Source organism: Muntiacus reevesi, chromosome 8, assembly GCF_963930625.1.
Source record: "Muntiacus reevesi chromosome 8, mMunRee1.1, whole genome shotgun sequence".
NCBI classification, from domain to species: Eukaryota; Metazoa; Chordata; class Mammalia; order Artiodactyla; family Cervidae; genus Muntiacus; species Muntiacus reevesi.
This window is the reverse complement of record NC_089256.1, coordinates 52340810-52357345: the sequence shown is the minus strand read 5'-3', so window position 1 is coordinate 52357345 and position 16536 is coordinate 52340810. Positions and strand designations below refer to the sequence as shown.

Here is a 16536-nt window from a genome sequence, read left to right as displayed (position 1 = left end):
TATGCTCTACAGAATATACACAATGCCTTGTCTAACTTATTGATTTCTTTCCTGGATTAAAAGGAGTAAGAATGAAAAAAAAAAGGAGTAAGAATGACGACTTAAGTAGTTAAAGAATGACTGATTCTTCAAACAGAGAAGGAGAAATATCATGCAACATCATTTACATGTGGAATCTAAAAAGAAATAATGCAAATGAACTTACAAAACAGAAAGAGACTCACAGATTTCAAGAAAGAGCTTCTAGCTGCCAGGTATGAGGATGGGTAGGAGAGAGCAAAGGATAATTAGGGAGCTGGGGAGGAACATGGACACACTGGTATATTTAAAATGGACAACCAACAAGGACCTCTTGTATAGTACCTGGGACTCTGCTCAGTGCTATGTGGCAGCCTGAATGGGAGGGGAGTTTGGGGGAGAATGGATACATGAAAATGCATGACTGAGTTCCTTTGTTGTTCACCTGCAACTATCACAGCATTGTTTGTTAACAAGCTATACCTAATACAATATAAAAGGTTTAAAATAAAGGAAAAAAGAGTGACTTTAACCTCAGCATTGTTGTTGTTCAGTTGCTAAGTCATGTCCAGTTCTTGGCCACCCCATGGACTGCAGCACACCAGGCTCAGCTGTCCTCCACTGTTTCCCAGAATTTGCTCATATTCACGTCCACGGAGTGGGTGATGCTATCTATCTAACCATCACGTCCTCTGCCGACCCTTCCTCCTTTTACCTTCAATCTTTTCCAGCATCAGGGTCTTTTCAAATGAGTCAGCTCTTCCCATCAAGTGGCCAAAGTATTGGAGCTTCAGCTGCAGCATCAGTGCTTCCAATGAATATTCAGGGTTGATTTCCTTTAGAATTGATTGGTTTGATCTCCTTGCAGCCCAAGAGACTCTCAAGAGTCTTCTCCAGAACAATTCAAAAGCATCAATTCTTCAGCTTCCCTGGTGGCTCAGACTGTAAAGAATCTGCCTGCAACGTAGGAGAACTGGTTTCAATCCCTGGGTCAGGAAGATCCCCTATAGAAGGGAATGGCTACCCACTCCAGTATTCTTGACTAGAGAATTTCATGGACAGAGGCTACAGTCCATGAAGTTGCAAAGAGTTAGACATGGCTGAGTGACTGACACTTTCAGACTTTTTTATGGTCCAACTCTGACATCTGTATGTGACTACTGGAAAGAGCATAGCTTTGATTATGTGGACCTTTGTCGGCAAAGTGACATCTCTGCTTTTTAATATGCTCTCGAGGTTTGTGAGAGTTTTCATTCCAAGGAGGAAGTGTCTTTTAATTACATGGCTGCAGTCACTGTCCATAGTGATTTTAGATCCCAAGAATATAAAATCTGTCACTATTTCCACTTTTTCCCCACCTATTTGCCATGAAGAGATGGGACCGGATGCCATGATCTTAGTTTTTTGAATGCTGAGTTTTAAGCCAGCTTTTTCACTCTCCTCTTTCACTCTCATCTAGAGGTTCTTTAGTTCCCCCTTTGCTTTCTGCTGTTAGAATGGTATCATCTGCATATATGAGGTTGTTGATATTTCTCCTGGCAATCTTGACTCCAGCTTGTGATTCATCCAGCCCAGCATGTAACATGATATACTCTGCATATAAGTTAAATAAGCAGGATGGCAATATACAGCCTTGTCTTACTCCTTTCCCAGTTTGGAGCCAGTCAGTTGTTACATGTCCAATTCTAACTGTTGCTTCTTATCCTACATACAGGTTTTTCAGGAGGCAGGTAAGGTGGTCTGGTACTCCCATCTCTAAGAATTTTCCACAGTTTGTTGTGATCCACACAGTCAAAGGCTTTAGTGTGGCCAATGAAGCAGAAGTAGATGTTTTTCTGGAATTCTTTTCTTTCTCTATGATCCAATGAATGTTGGCAATTTGATCTCTGGTTCCTCTGCCTTTTTGAAACACAGCTTGTACGTCTGAAAGTTCTCGGTTCACGCACAATTGAAGCCTAGCTTGGAGACTTTTGAGCATTACTTTGCTAGTGTGTGAGATGCGTGCAATTGTATGGTAGTTTGAATATTCTTTTGCATTGCCTTTTCTTTGTGATTGAAATGGAAACTGACCTTTTCCAGTGCTGTGGCCAAGGCTGAGTTTTCCAAATTTGCTGGCGTATTGAGTGCAGCACTTTCACAGCATCATCTTTTAGGATTTGAAATAGTTCAGCTGAAATTCCATCCCCTCCACTAGCTTTGCTCTTGGTAATGCTTCCTAAGGCCCACTTGACTTCACAGTCCAGGAGGTCCGGCTTTTGGTGAGCAATCACACCATCATGGTTATCTGGGTCATTAAGACCTTTTTTGTAGAGTTTTTCTGTGTATTCTTGCCACCTCTTCTTAATATCTTCTGCTTCTGATAAATCCCTACTCTTTCTGTCCTTTATTGTGCCCAGCCTTGCATGAAATGTTCCCTTGACATCTCCAGTTTTCTTGAAGGGATCTCTAGTCTTTCCCATTGTTTTGTTTTTCTCTATTTCTTTGCATTGTTCATTTAAGAAGACCTTGTTATCTCTCCTTGCTATTCTCTGGAACTTGGCATTCAGATGGTTATATATTTCACCCCCCTTAGTTAATCTGTAGGTAAGATAGCATCAGAAGAAAGCTCAGGGGGAGTCAGCGAATCCACATGGAATGGAAACATGACAAAGAATCTGACCCCCTTAGTGATTAACTGAGATTGTTTCCCCCTTTTCCCTTTACTCAGGTCAAGCAGAATCTTCAGTTGATTTGGGGACACAAAAACCACCTTGCACCCTAATTGCCAATTTCCTGAGTAAAGCAACCTTTCCTTTCCAACCAAACTTGTCTCTTGAGTATTGATTTTTCAAGTGGCAAGCAGAGGAACAGAACTTGGTAACAGAATAAGCCTGCTCTAAGACCTGTCTGGATCTGAACAGGCTGCTCTGAACTCCTTACCATCAACAAACCTTAGTGACACGGTAAGTGGCACTTCTGTGTTCCTCCTGGTAGATGCACCTTTACCCAAGAATCTCTGTTGATTTCATAGAAAGAATTACATAAGAGAAGGTAGCTTCTTCTAATTATTCCAAGATTTTCGGAGGTAGATTTCAAAGAACATGAAGAATGATTGAAGAAACTGTATAGACTGGAGAAGACATACCTGGAACGGTAGGGCAGGGGAAATATAAGAACAATTTTTAAACCCCTGACTTGTAGAACTTGAAACTGGTTTTTTCCCAGGAAGCCACCAGAGCCATCAGAAATAAGACTAATAAATTCAGATTAATAGAACCATATTTCAGTTCAACACAAGGAAGAGTTTTTTTGTTTTTTAATAGTCAGCTCTGTCTTACAAGGAAATGATTTGTCTTATTATAAGTTTCCTTCTCTCTAAGGGCACTTAAAAGAATGTTGGATGAATGAAGTAAGGGGCAGGAGAAGGTCAGATAAACTTTGAAGAAGATTTTGGTCTGAGATTCTGTGGAACAAGTAAATTGAAATGTAGTAAACCAGGCATCTATTTCTCTCGATTCTAATCATTTTTTATCTTTTAATTTGTATACTATTTTATATCATTTTGGAATTTAACTGCCACAAGCTACATTCATCCGTCATTCATTCATTCATTTATGTCTTTCAAAAATACACATTGTTTAGTTATTATGTACCAGGCATTTTTCTAAGCATTGAACACACAGCAGTGAATAGTTGATTAATAAGTTATGAGAAATTAAACAGAAAAGTATATCCTCCTTGGGATTATGAAAAAGTATTTTATTTGCATATCTTTTATTTCAATTTGCCAATTAATTTATATATGGATCCTTTGTAGGTAATTATTTCAATGATGTTCACTCAAATAAATTTTTTTCCCTGCTCTGTGATCTTTGTATAATTTCAGAAGGAAGATAATTGGTTTTTTGTCCCAATGGTTTGAAAGCCCTATAATCAGGCATTTATTAAAGAACAGATACTATAGCTGTGGCAAAGGGATTGGGATTTGTTACCAAGATATTAAGGATTCTAGCTTTTATTTATTCCTCCTAGGGTAGAAAGAGCAGGGGGAAGCTATAAGAAAACTTTCCTGAAATGAAATATGAAGGTTCCCTAGCCTGTTGCTCCAGCCCTGTTCACCCTTGCAACATAGGACTCCTTGTGGTCAGAACTGACCCTTCATATGCACATGATGTCTTTTGCTTGAAAAGCCTTTGGATAAATAGAAACATCACAACTTTCTATTACACATTTCCTCTTTATACTTTCCTGGGTGGAGAATGGCAAAAATGACATTTCTGAGAGTCAAAATCATATCCCTTCCTGCAGCTCCACTTGAGTCTAAATCTCTACTATTGAGAAAGGTTAGCCAATCTGGCCTTACAAATGTGCAGATACCCCCCAAAAAATATAATTTTAGGCACTAGGAAAGACTTGTCTTTAAAAATATTCCTCTAACATACAAAACACAGAGAAGATTTATATGCAGAGATATTCGCTACAATATTATTAGTAGTAGCAGTAGAAAGTAACCTATGTATATAAGAATAAGGTAATCATTAAATAATATTATGTAGTCATTAAAATAATGCTTAACTATTTTTAATAACATGGAAGAAATACATGTAATAATATTAAGTGAAGAGAAACAACATAATTATGCAGTATGGTTTCAAATTTAACTGAAAAAAGGTGAAGCACAAACAAAAAAAGTCTGAAATATAAATGCATAAAATAAAATACTAGTGGTATTTGCCTTGGGTGATGGCATCATTGTGATTCTTCTTTTATTTTTATACTGTGCACATTTTAATTATTGAATACAATTGAATGAACTTTTTGATAATGAAAATTATTTTATTTTTAATTTTCATTTTATATTGGAGCATAGTTAACTAACAATGCTGTTAGTTCCAGGTGTACAGCAGAGTGATTCAGTTATGATTATATATATATATATATATATATATATATATATATATATATATATATATATATATATATACATACCTTTTCTTTTTCAATTTTTTTTCCATTTAGGTTATTAGAGAATATTGAGCAGAGTTCCCTGGTCTATGCAGCAGGTTCTTGTTGGTTATTTATTTTAAATATACTAGTGTGTGCATGTCAATCCCAAACTTCCACTCTATCCTTCCTCTCTACCTTTCCCCCTGGTAACCATAAATTCATTCTCTAAGTCTGTGAATCTGTTTCTGTTTTGTAAATAGGTAAATATGATTAAACAAACTTTCGAAATCAGAAAAAAAGCAATAAGGATGGAGCTAAGGATTGTCATACTACCTGAAGTAATTCAAAGACAAATATTATATGATATCACTTATACATGGAATCTAAAAAAATAATACAAATGAACTTATTTACAAAATAGAAACAGAATCACTGACATAGAGAACAAATTTATCCTTACCAAATGTGAAAGGGAGGATAAATTAGGAGTACAGGATTAACAGATACACATGGCTATATATAAAATAGATTAAAAGGATTTACTGTGTAGTACAGGAAACTATATTAAATATAACAGCCTATAAAGAAAGGAATTGGGGAAAAGATACATATACAGAGGAGAGAACATAATTACTTTGCTGTACACCTGAGACTAATGCAATATTGCGTATCAATTGTTCTTCAATTTAAATAACTTTTAAAAATAAAAATTAAATTGGAAAAACAAGCATATATTTTTAAAGTCCTTTTCCTCCTCTTCTTAGATATGTAAAATACCTTCAGAAAAGCTCTATATTTTACATTTACTCAGGCAAAAAAATCACAGGGGATCTAACCACTTTAAACTTTATTTGTTCAGTTCAGCTACACTATTATTTATTGGCTAGAAGGGAAATTCTATTTGTCCGTTTATACTTTTTTGTCTAGACCTCCCAATTCCCATTTATTTTACTCCAGGTAATAGCATCCAATACTCCAATTTTCTTCTGTCAAACCTCCTCCTACCACCCTCTGCTGATGTGCTTCATGTAGAATTGCCTCTGACCCTGACTCCTGGACTGGGAATGTGATTAAAACCATGATATTCTCCTGTCCACATTAATAAGTTTGAAAAAGGGAGATGATCCCATCAGAGCCAATGAGAAAATATGAGTCTTTTTGCTCTTCTATTTTATTGAGAAAAGCGAAAATTTCTGCATATTGTTGAGAAATAATTTTATTTTTTCCATTGTCTTAGTACCTGGAGATATGTAATGCTGGAGTTGTTAGAAAACCCCATGCGAAGTCTGAGATTAAAGCAAGCAGGACCAAATGGACAAAGGTCACTTACTTGTAAGTAGGAAATCCTCTCTGACATAAGCAAAAATGCACTGATGCTGGGGAGATCCTCTACCACTTACCAAGCATGGGTCTACAAAATCACACTCAAGCAACTGTGAAGGGAGGAGCAAGAAAATCCCACCTAAGGCCAATGACAGACAGAAGTGGCTGCCATGGAAAGGACGAACAAGAATATTGACAAAGCATCATTCCCTGAAGCCCAAACACAAAAGGACTGGCTAGGATCACCCTCTGTGCCCCTACTAGAAACCTAGCAACAAGCCAAGTAGTGAAAAGCCAAGGAGGCCACACTGGTGGAGGGACAAGAGCATCACCACTTCTGTGATGCTGGCAGGCAAGGAGGGCTGAAAACTACAGGGGAATCTGGGTGACCCGATTCCAGAGCCTGTGCCTCTGTTCACTTCTATGCCCAGAAGATCAGAAAGATATGACTTTTATAAAAGAGACCTGGAGGTTTTGTTTCTCACAAGTTCAAAATGAACCCTAAGTGTGAAATAGCAGCTAAACTAATACACACTACCTTGGGCTTATTTACTAGTTGTAGTGGTTGTGGTGGTGGTAGTGAAAGCCATGGCTAGGGACAGCGGTAACAGAGACTGTGGTATTGGTGGGAGTGGAACAGTAATGGCATCCAGGAAACTATTGGAGTTGGAGTAGGAGTTTTGGAATCAATCTGCCAAGTTTCAAGATCTGTTTTTACTGCTTCTTAGCTTCCAGATTTGGACAGATTATATATTCTCAGTTCTTGCTTTTGTAAAATTCGGTGTAACAACTTAATTCAGTTAGGAAAGAAGAAAAAAACTTGTAATATTTGCATAGTCTTCAGTTCATCTTATCAGAAACATATTAAGTAACGTTGGTGTTCTGTGTAAGATGTAGACATGAAATAAGATGCAGTACCTGCCCATACTAACTCACAATCTGTTGGAGAAGAAAGATAAACACATTATCACAAAATATAATAAAAAACTCTATTACAAAACCCAGTGAAAATTGCTATAGTAAGAGTTCAAACACATTCCAGACAAGAAAGGGACCAACTGTGACCCAAGGATTCCCAGATGGCTTATAGAAGGAAGTCAGATTTGGGATGAGTTCTGATGGATGGGTAGGACTCTGAAGACCAGATATTAGGGTGAATACACCTTCCTGGCAAAGAAAGTATATAAAATATTCTGGGAAGAGCAAGAAGACCATGTTAAGGTGATCAGAGAAAATGGAAAGTAAAAAACTGTCTCTTAGAAGTGACTAAGGGAAAGATCTGCATAGGGTAATGTGGCATCTAAGCTAAAAGATCCTTATCATGCTTGGTGATCAAGCCTGATCTTGAGACTCAAAGTTTCAAAAATCCAAAAATTCAAAATCCTGCAGCCATGGTTCCCGCCTAAGAAGCTAGTAAATTATTGAAATACTAAGGTGATTATAGTCTCAGCCAGAGCCCTGTGTGCACAACCACTAAAATCATGAAGTGTCCTGGCCTGAGGGACATAATATTTCTCTGGAAAGCACGCAGCACATTTGGGCCTCCTTCTGCTCTTTATCTGAAGGGATATCTAGGGCATAACTGTGCTCATTGTCCATAAGAAAAGCCTCAGGCTGAGGACGGATTTGAGGAGGCGATGTTCTGACAGGCCGTCCAATTCTACCCAGCCGTGATTTTCAGGCAATTCACCAAGGTTTACATGATGGGCATCTAGAAATACCTGTAGCCCATTTAGATAGGTGGTCTCACTCTGTCTAGTCTTCATAAAGCTTTGAAATAGCCACCAAGCATTGAAACTGGCGCCCAGGGATGAATTTCCTCTGGACGTAACGCCAAATCACCGACTCTTTGGAAGGCCAAGTCCCTGCACTGTGAGTCTTCTGTGGGCCTGAGGAAGCTGTAGAGTTCAGCCTTGGTTAATTATTTATTGATAGTTTTACTCTTGATTCCTTTATTCATGAGTAATTCATAAAGCAACAGCCATAAATTTCTAGCTCCCACTTACTGTAACGTCTCCAGATATGTCCTTCTTTTCATGATTAAAAACAATTCACAGTACTTTTAAAAACTCAAGAATATCACTTAAATTTCTTAAGACACTTCACAGAGATTTTATCCACCTGTTTTAAAACTTTTTAAACCATATTTTTATGTGTGTTGGAAAGGACCCCAAGAAACCATCAGCTTTGGTCCCTGGCTCAAATCAGTAAGGTGTTATTGTCTCCATCTTGTAAATGAAGTGACATCAAAGAGAGGTGACCATGATCTACTTTAATAATGACTGAGCCAATATCACCAATATGACTGGTGCTGGTCTCCAGATTCCTAACGTGGTGTTTCTTTAAATTATGCCCTGCTGTTTTGCAACCATTAACAACTAAAGTAGTATGTCCAAAATAAAACAACCAGAGGCAGTAAGCTAACATGTTTAAAGCAGGAGCCCAGGCTATAGCCTTCTAGTTCCTGAGTCAGATGAACCTAGACATGTCATTTAATTTCTCTGTGCCTGTTTCTTCATTTGTAGAAGAGAGATGCTCATTCCTCCGAGGGTGTTGAGAGAGTTAAAGAAGTCATTACCTTGTAAAGTTCCCAGTCCAAATCAAATACCATGTAAGTATTTGCTATAGCTATTGCCATCCTCACTCCCAACCTGTTCCTATTTTTCCCTGTGGGATTAACTGATAGCACCATCTTTCTCCCTTTGGAAAAGTAGGAGCTTTAAAGTATTCCTTAATAACTTCTCATCCTGCTCACCCCTTCTCTCTTATCCCATGATCTATGGATCATGAAGTCTTTTTAATTCTAATTTCTAAAAATCTCTTAAATCCATTCTCCACTCAGCATCCTCTTTAACAAGCTGTAGTTCCACCCTGAATCTCTTACCTGGACTGTTTCAAACACTCCTTCCTTGACTTTCCGCCTCCAACCAAACTTCCTCACCCCTGATGTAACATCCTTTGGAAAGGAAAATCCTACCATATAAATTGCCTGTTTCAAATTTTCCAGTGGCTTCCCCATTGTGCCCATCAGGCTGATATCACAATAAGTCCAGCTTGATCATCAAAGATTCTAATTTAGTAGGTCTGGAATGGGGACCTATGGATCTATTTTTTATGCACTCCCCAACTTGATTCTGGTATACTTTTTTCATGGACCAGTGTTTGGGAATCTGTGGAAAAGACAAAATGTACACTCATTAGGATGTCTCATAAAGTCCTTCGCAATCTGGCCTTAATCTACCCCTCCAGAGAAAATGAATGCCCTCTTTTCCCCTTGGATTGCTCTTTGACAGAGTTGCTCCTTCTTTGTGCTCCCACGGCTCTGTATGCATAAGTCTCACAACAATACCTATTTCAGCATAATTTCATTACATTTCACCCCTACTCGACCCAATTGTAGGACCAGCTTCACGAGCATGTGACTTGTGCAGTCACACAAGGCCCTGCTCTTGGAAGGATGCTCTGCTAGAGTCATCCTGAAGTTCATAATAATTGTTAAACCAGATGTACCTCATTTTTATTTTGCTCTGGGCCCCACGAATTACATACTCGGTCCTGCCCATTCATCTTTGAACTCCTTGAAAACAGAAACTGTTTGCTATTCACTTGAAATCCTCTTTGGTTAACACAGAAGATGCTTGGCACAGAGGAAGGGTTTGGTAAATATTTGTTGAATTTATACATGAATGGATAGAAAAGTAGAATAAGGTATCTCATAGGAAAATAGTGTAGTATGGCTAATTAACTCTGAAGAATAAGCTTTGTTTATGATTGATGGAGAGAGCAGTCAATTGATAAATTCACAAGATGACTGACAATCCCCAATAAACAACATAAATTTCCTAGGTTTCTCTTTATTCAAACTGTCTCACCCATTGAGCCCCGCTGCCTCCCTGTTCTTCTCAGAATACAAAATTGCAGGTTAAGGGAGTTGGCATTGTGCCATCAGCTATGCCCTGAGTGTTTGTGCCAAGCACTGTACTATATTCTGGGGACTGGGGAAAGGGGAGAAGGAGGCCATAGAAAGGTGAACCAAGCAGGTCCCCTATTCTCAAGAAGCCATTAAATCTTACTCTTCAAGAGTTTCGATCAAAGATGAGTTGACTTCATGGGAGTTCTACAGCAATGAATCAAGAATAAAGACACTAGACTTGGCCAGTGGCCCAGCTTCCTTAACATTTCAGCTGACAAAATGTCTCAGTCTAAATACAATTCCTCCACTATGAGATCGGTGGGTTTGCTAGTTAACATTGGCAACCAACTCGGAGGTGCTCAATGAGCATAATAAATAAGTGGCTGTTGAGGTGGGGGAGGTGCTTTTGCTCCCTGGTGTTAGGGAAGAAAGGACCAACATCAACTATCAAAGTGAGCCCAATAATTGCTGAGGACAGATGCCCCTGACTCCAGCTGAAGGCGCGACAGGCCTTCCAATGTGGCAAAGACCACACACCACCCTGCTTCCATATCATGTGCCTGTGGCACTAGCTTCTTGCTGTTCCCAATGACTTGGAAGTTCAGAAAGAGTTGCTCTTGCTTTTCCATATTCACTGGGAAGTTACCCAGTCTACTGGGTTACCCAGTCTATCAGTCTACTGGAAAACTTTAGTTACCCAGTCTACTGGTTGATATAACATCAGTTATAACAGTAACATAATCTAGTAAAAATAAATGCTGACAAACATATAGATGTGTGATAACTTTCAAATCAAGGAAATGAAAATATAATACGGCCACAAAGTATCACTTTCACATTCCAGATGAGACAAAGTTTAAGACTGATAGTGCTCAACATTGGCAAGTATGGTTGAAAAAGTAAGCATTCTCAAAAAAACTGCTAGTCAGACTATAAATTGGTACAATCACAATGTTAGGGAGGGCAGTTTTGTATTAAAATCATGTCTCAATCAAAATTTACAATACACATCCCCTTTAAAGCAGCAATGCCTTTTTCTAGGACTTTTCCCTGAGGAAATGCTCTGATGAATATATAAAAATACATGCACAAAATTGACCATCACAACCAAAAGATATTTAGAAATGACCTAAGCGTGCAACATGAAAGATGTACTTGGTTTAGTGTGGTCCATCCAAACATAATTTAAACAATAAAATCGTTATGTGAAGCTATAAATATCAAAAGGAAAATACGTCCCTAATACATTTTAAGTGTAATGAAAAAGTCAGATTTAAAAAAGAGTATAAGTGGAATGACTCCATTTTTTTGTTTAAAAAAAAATGCATTTATGATAATGTGTGTATATTCTTTTAAGAGTAGATTGTGATTGTCTTTTGATTCAGCATGATAATAGTGCAAATAAATGGACGATATCCAATTACAATATTCTTACTTATTTTATTTTATTTTATTTTTTTTATTTTTTATTTTTTTTATTTTATTTTATTTTTAAAAAATGTTTATTTATTTGGCTGGGCCGAGTCTTAGTTGTGTCATGCAAGATCTTCAATATTCATTGTGGCATGTGGGATCTAGTTTCCTGACCAGGGATTAAACCCCTGCCCCTGCCTTAGAAGTGTGGAGTCTTAGCTACTGGACCACCAGGGGAATCTCAGTATTCTTATTTTATTCAGGAATGTATGGAGGAGGGAGAAAAGTCTTGAGGAAATAATATGTGCTGTAGTGTATGGGTATATATTTAACGACCAGCCTTCAGGTGGGGCAGACAGAGGTTCTCTGCAGCACCTACTGATTTCTATGGTATAAACACTCCCAACATTATTCATTTCAAGCTACTAATGTGGCATCACTGAAAGCAAAGTTGAAAAGAGATGCACTGTAGCACACCATTATGTAGTATTTCCATGATACAGATACTACAGATAAAAATAATTGCAAGAAAATAGATAACATTAAAAAAGTAGTGAAATGTGATGGGGAGGGAAGTGGGTGGGGGGTTCAGAATGGGGAACACATGTAAATCCATGGCTGATTCATGTCAATGTATGGCAAAAACCACTACAATATTGTAAAGTAATTAGCCTCCAACTAATAAAAATAATTGGGAAAAAAACAAAAATAAATAAAAAATAAAATGTAGTGAAATGCTAGCAAGTGATAAGTTTTGTATATGCATTTTTTATAAGTCTGGAAGGAGAGTCACCAATATAATAATATTGATCATATCTGGTTGGAAAGTTCATGAATCATATTTACTTCATTCTTTACACTGTTATATGTCGTTGCAACATATTTTACAATAAATGTATGTTACCTTTATAATCAGAAAAAATTTTCAAGGTTTTTTTTTTTCTTTCTTAATTGCTAAAATCCAGGAAAGAAAAAAATCAGGGAACACAATTTTTAAAACAAGGGTCAGACTTCCTTGGTGATTCAGTGGCTAAGACTCTGAGTTCCCAATCCAAGGGGCCCAGGTTTGATTCCTGGTCAGGAAACTAGGTCCCACATATCAGAACTAAAGAGTTCACATGCTGCAGTGAAGATGGAAGATCCTACATGCCTCAATTAAGACCTACCTAGCAGAGCCAAATAAGTAAACAAACAAAAATATTTATTTAAAAAAGTCTCACTGGAATAAAGCACTTCCCCATGAAGGAGTCTGATTTCACTAGAGTGTAACTAAATATAATAGTGAGTAAACTTTGAATCAATTAAATCATATCTTTGTACAGTCACAGTATAAGGAAATGAGCACTCAGTGTTTCTAAGACCTTTCAAAATACAAATATGTAACATCTGAATTTGAGGTCCCAGGCCATCTGATGTTCTTTACAAATACGGAAACTGAGTCCTAAGACTGGTGGCTATTTTCCAAACTAAGCACTACAAAGCTGATTATTAATGAAGAAACTCAGCACCTCTCCATTTATAAATGGTTTCTATAACCTGTGAATAAAAGTATAGATTCCTCACTTGTCGTTATTTAATGAGAAGAAACGACCTCATTTGGTAGGGAGGGAGGTGACAGTATTCATTCAACAGGTTGACTGCTGAAGCCCTGACTTTTATCTTTGCATAGATACCAGCTTATGATTCTCCAGAACTTTATATTTCTTCAAACACTTCCACATAAGAACCCTGTGAGACAAGAAAAGGACTATACCCATTTTACAGGCACAAAAACTGAGGCTAGAGCAAGCAAGTGGCTAGCCCAGGGCTAGTGAAAGCCTGGTCTCTGGTCTCACTCGGGTGCTATCTGGGAGATGGTCTCCTTTTTGAGGTCTCTCAGAGGTAATCATTTGGGTACATCTCTGAAGTTCACTTTTTCCCTTTTCCTGCCTTCTCCTCCTAACAAGTACTTTCTTCCATGAGCTCCTGTCTCAATTTACACTTGAGGATATTAATTTTAGGTCACCTAGAGTCTCTCTTTAGTTTTTATTTTATTAGTTCTAGAGTGGAAGATAGTCCCAGGCATCTTTAAGCCTGGAAACATTCCGTTCTTCTTTATTTGACATGAAGGCTAAAGCCTAGAATGTTATTTTCCCTTGGAACTTGCAGTAATTAGAAAGCCAGAAACTATAAATACTTGGTGTGACATATTTCTAGACAATGTTGACTTGCTAAAAGGAACTAACATTGAGGCCAAAGGAGACAGACTGACTCAGGAAATACAAACCATATATAAAAACAGATCCTGGGGAATCTAAGCAGATCAGATGCTTCTAGACTTTGTTCGGTTAAGGGAGGAAGTGTGTTCTCCTATTAAGAGTACCATATCCAGGACTTTCCTGGCTACGGTATTGGTCCAGCCAATACTCTGTGTTTCCACTGTAGGGAGAGCGGATTTGATCCCTGGTCAGAGAACTAAGACCCCACATGCCTTGCAGTACAACTTAAAAAAGAAAAGGAGTGCTATATCCTCTGTAACAGCTGAAGAAAGCATCACAGGGGGTAGTGAAAACTAAGTTAGTTAGAGGACAAAAAACTATTTTGTAAACTAAAAATCACTCTAGAAATATGTGGCATATATTTAAGGTATCTTGCTAATTTTTGATGCTTGCTGCTCTGGGTGAAGGGAGTGGGGTGGTGTGTTTAAAATGGACAGTGTCAGACACAGTAATAGGCAGGTGGCCAGGTTTCTCCAGGCAGAGCAGACTAGAGAGCTCAAGAGTGCATACTAATTGCTGCACCTCCTCCGAGACTGGCGGCTAGATGACTCCTCTCCAGAAAACACTGTGTGCTTTCCACGTCAAAGGCCCTCTCCTAACCGGGCTTTCAGTTGCATGCAAAACTAAGCTGACACCCAAATGTGTTGACTGAGTGATGCCATTGTGAAGGTGACCTATTGACGACATTGCTTCAGTAGAATGTGTATGCTACAAAAGGGAGAGTAGTTTCCCTGGAACTAGAAATGTCCTGCCAGCAAGTAGATGATTCTTCATGACTCTGGAATGACAAACTGTGGAAGAAAAGAAATGAGGGCACAGGAAAAGAGTAGCTATATTTCCAGCTGAGGATTTGAGGGAGAATAAAAAACCCTTAGAGGGAAGTAGACTTTGCCTTCTTGTGAATATTTAAGATGAGGATCAGATTTTCAACTTAATATAGAGAATTTTCAAAAAAAAAAAGATAGAGAATTTTCTTAAGTTTCTTAACATAGAGAAAACACTTTGGAGGGAAAGCGATGGATCAAAAACATGGATCAGAAGGTCATTTCTGGTGACATTTGTGTAGGGCCTAAAGGCAATTGTTATTTGGTAGTCAATTCCAAAAGAAGTAAGGAGACAATTAAGAAAGCCACATAAACTTGGTTGATTCCCTTATAAATGTTTCAGCTTTGATAGTAGAAGGGATCTACTTCTGAAGTTTCAAAAAATGTTGTTGCTATAGGAACAGGTAAGCAGATTAGACTTGAAAGACCAGTTTAGGAACAAAGAATTTAATAGTCAGGGCTAAAGCAATTAACCAAGAAAACAATTTTAAGTAAATATCTTTTGGATTTGTTACTTATATATTTACTCCAGGAAAATAAAAATGCTACTGTAGAATGAGAACTTCACATTTTAACATTTTAATCACACCATTACTGGCATAAAAGACTATGCTTACACAATTAGCAGAACGGCCTTATTAACAGAAGTACACATTTCTAACTCTCTCTTGATTAGGTTGTAATTGAGAAATACAGCTTTAATTTCAGCAAGAGCATAAGAATTGTCTTTGATTTTCCTACAGTTTCTCAGATGGGAACATACCTAAAATAAAAGAGATTGTGAACTCCAGAAAATTTTCTGTAACCAATCTGTATGAAGGGAACAACAAGTAAAATTCTAGAAGTAAAGAGAAGCAAAAAAAAAAAAAAAAAGAGAGAGAGAGAGAAACAGACGTAGGCTGATAATTGTTAACGTTTTTATGTGTTTTCTGCCGAGACATCTTTGTGAATACAGATATGTGAGCAGAGAAGGAGGTCAGGACCCCACTGCCCTCTTACCTCACTGAAGATGTGCTAGTTCCTCCTATCAGGAAATACACTGCTCCGAACATCAGGGATTTGCTAAAATTAATAGGTTTTGACCAGAACTGGCTATACTGATGAGACTCGAAACAAATCATAAAGTGGCATTGTACTTCTCTCCCTTTCAATTCTACTTCAAAACATTCTTGATAAAATGAATACAATATTTCAAGCCTACCAGATTTCTGGTGTCAGAGGTTACATTTATGGGAAAGGAAGGTTTCTTGTACCTTGTCTTTTCTCACATAGTACCAGAATCAAATCGCAGAGAAGTGTGTGTATGAGCATGTGTTTGTATGTATGAGTGTGTATAAGTGTGTCAGCATATGAGTGTGTGTGTGTGTGTGAGTGTGTGTGCGTGTGTGTGTGTGTGTGTGAGTGAGTGTTGGAGGCTGGGCAGTGGAAATGGAGAGAGGTGGAATGTGGCTGGAATCTTACCATCTCATTTTCTTCTCCTTCATTGAGCAAAGCGTGCTGGCCCTTCTCAAAGTGGTCCCCCATGGAAAAGCGATTCCACTCCTCCCTGACCTTCCGGAACAGATGCGTCCAGGTGGAGTTTGAACACGCCCAGCCACCGCCGCTCTCCCTCGCCAGCTGACTGAAAGAGTTAAAGCGTTAACAATCCTCCAGGTTAAAACTCGCTCTGGAGCACACACCTTCTCTCAGCAAATGACAGTACTTAGCAAACTGAACTCCTCCCACGAGCCACCCTCTGCTTGGAGGAATTTCTGCCGGCTCCTGGCTAACTGCATTCTCTCTAAGCCGCTGTCCCAGAGGAGGCTGCTCCCATGCTGCTCTTTTTGTACCCAACTTACAGGGAAAGAACTCATTGCCTGCA

The 16536-nt window shown here is 38.3% G+C and overlaps 1 protein-coding gene across 1 annotated transcript in view; it reads right to left on the bottom strand.

Annotated features, from left to right (window-relative positions):
• Positions 1 to 16239, bottom strand: part of ATP13A4 (ATPase 13A4) — a 118196-nt gene extending 101957 nt beyond the window's left edge. Inside the window, exon 1 of the mRNA XM_065942810.1 lies at positions 16137 to 16239. Within this exon, the coding sequence (XP_065798882.1) occupies positions 16137 to 16199 (63 nt within the window). The 5' untranslated portion in view covers positions 16200 to 16239. The remainder of the gene's footprint in view (positions 1 to 16136) is intronic.
• Between the last annotated feature and the right edge of the window lie 297 nt (positions 16240 to 16536).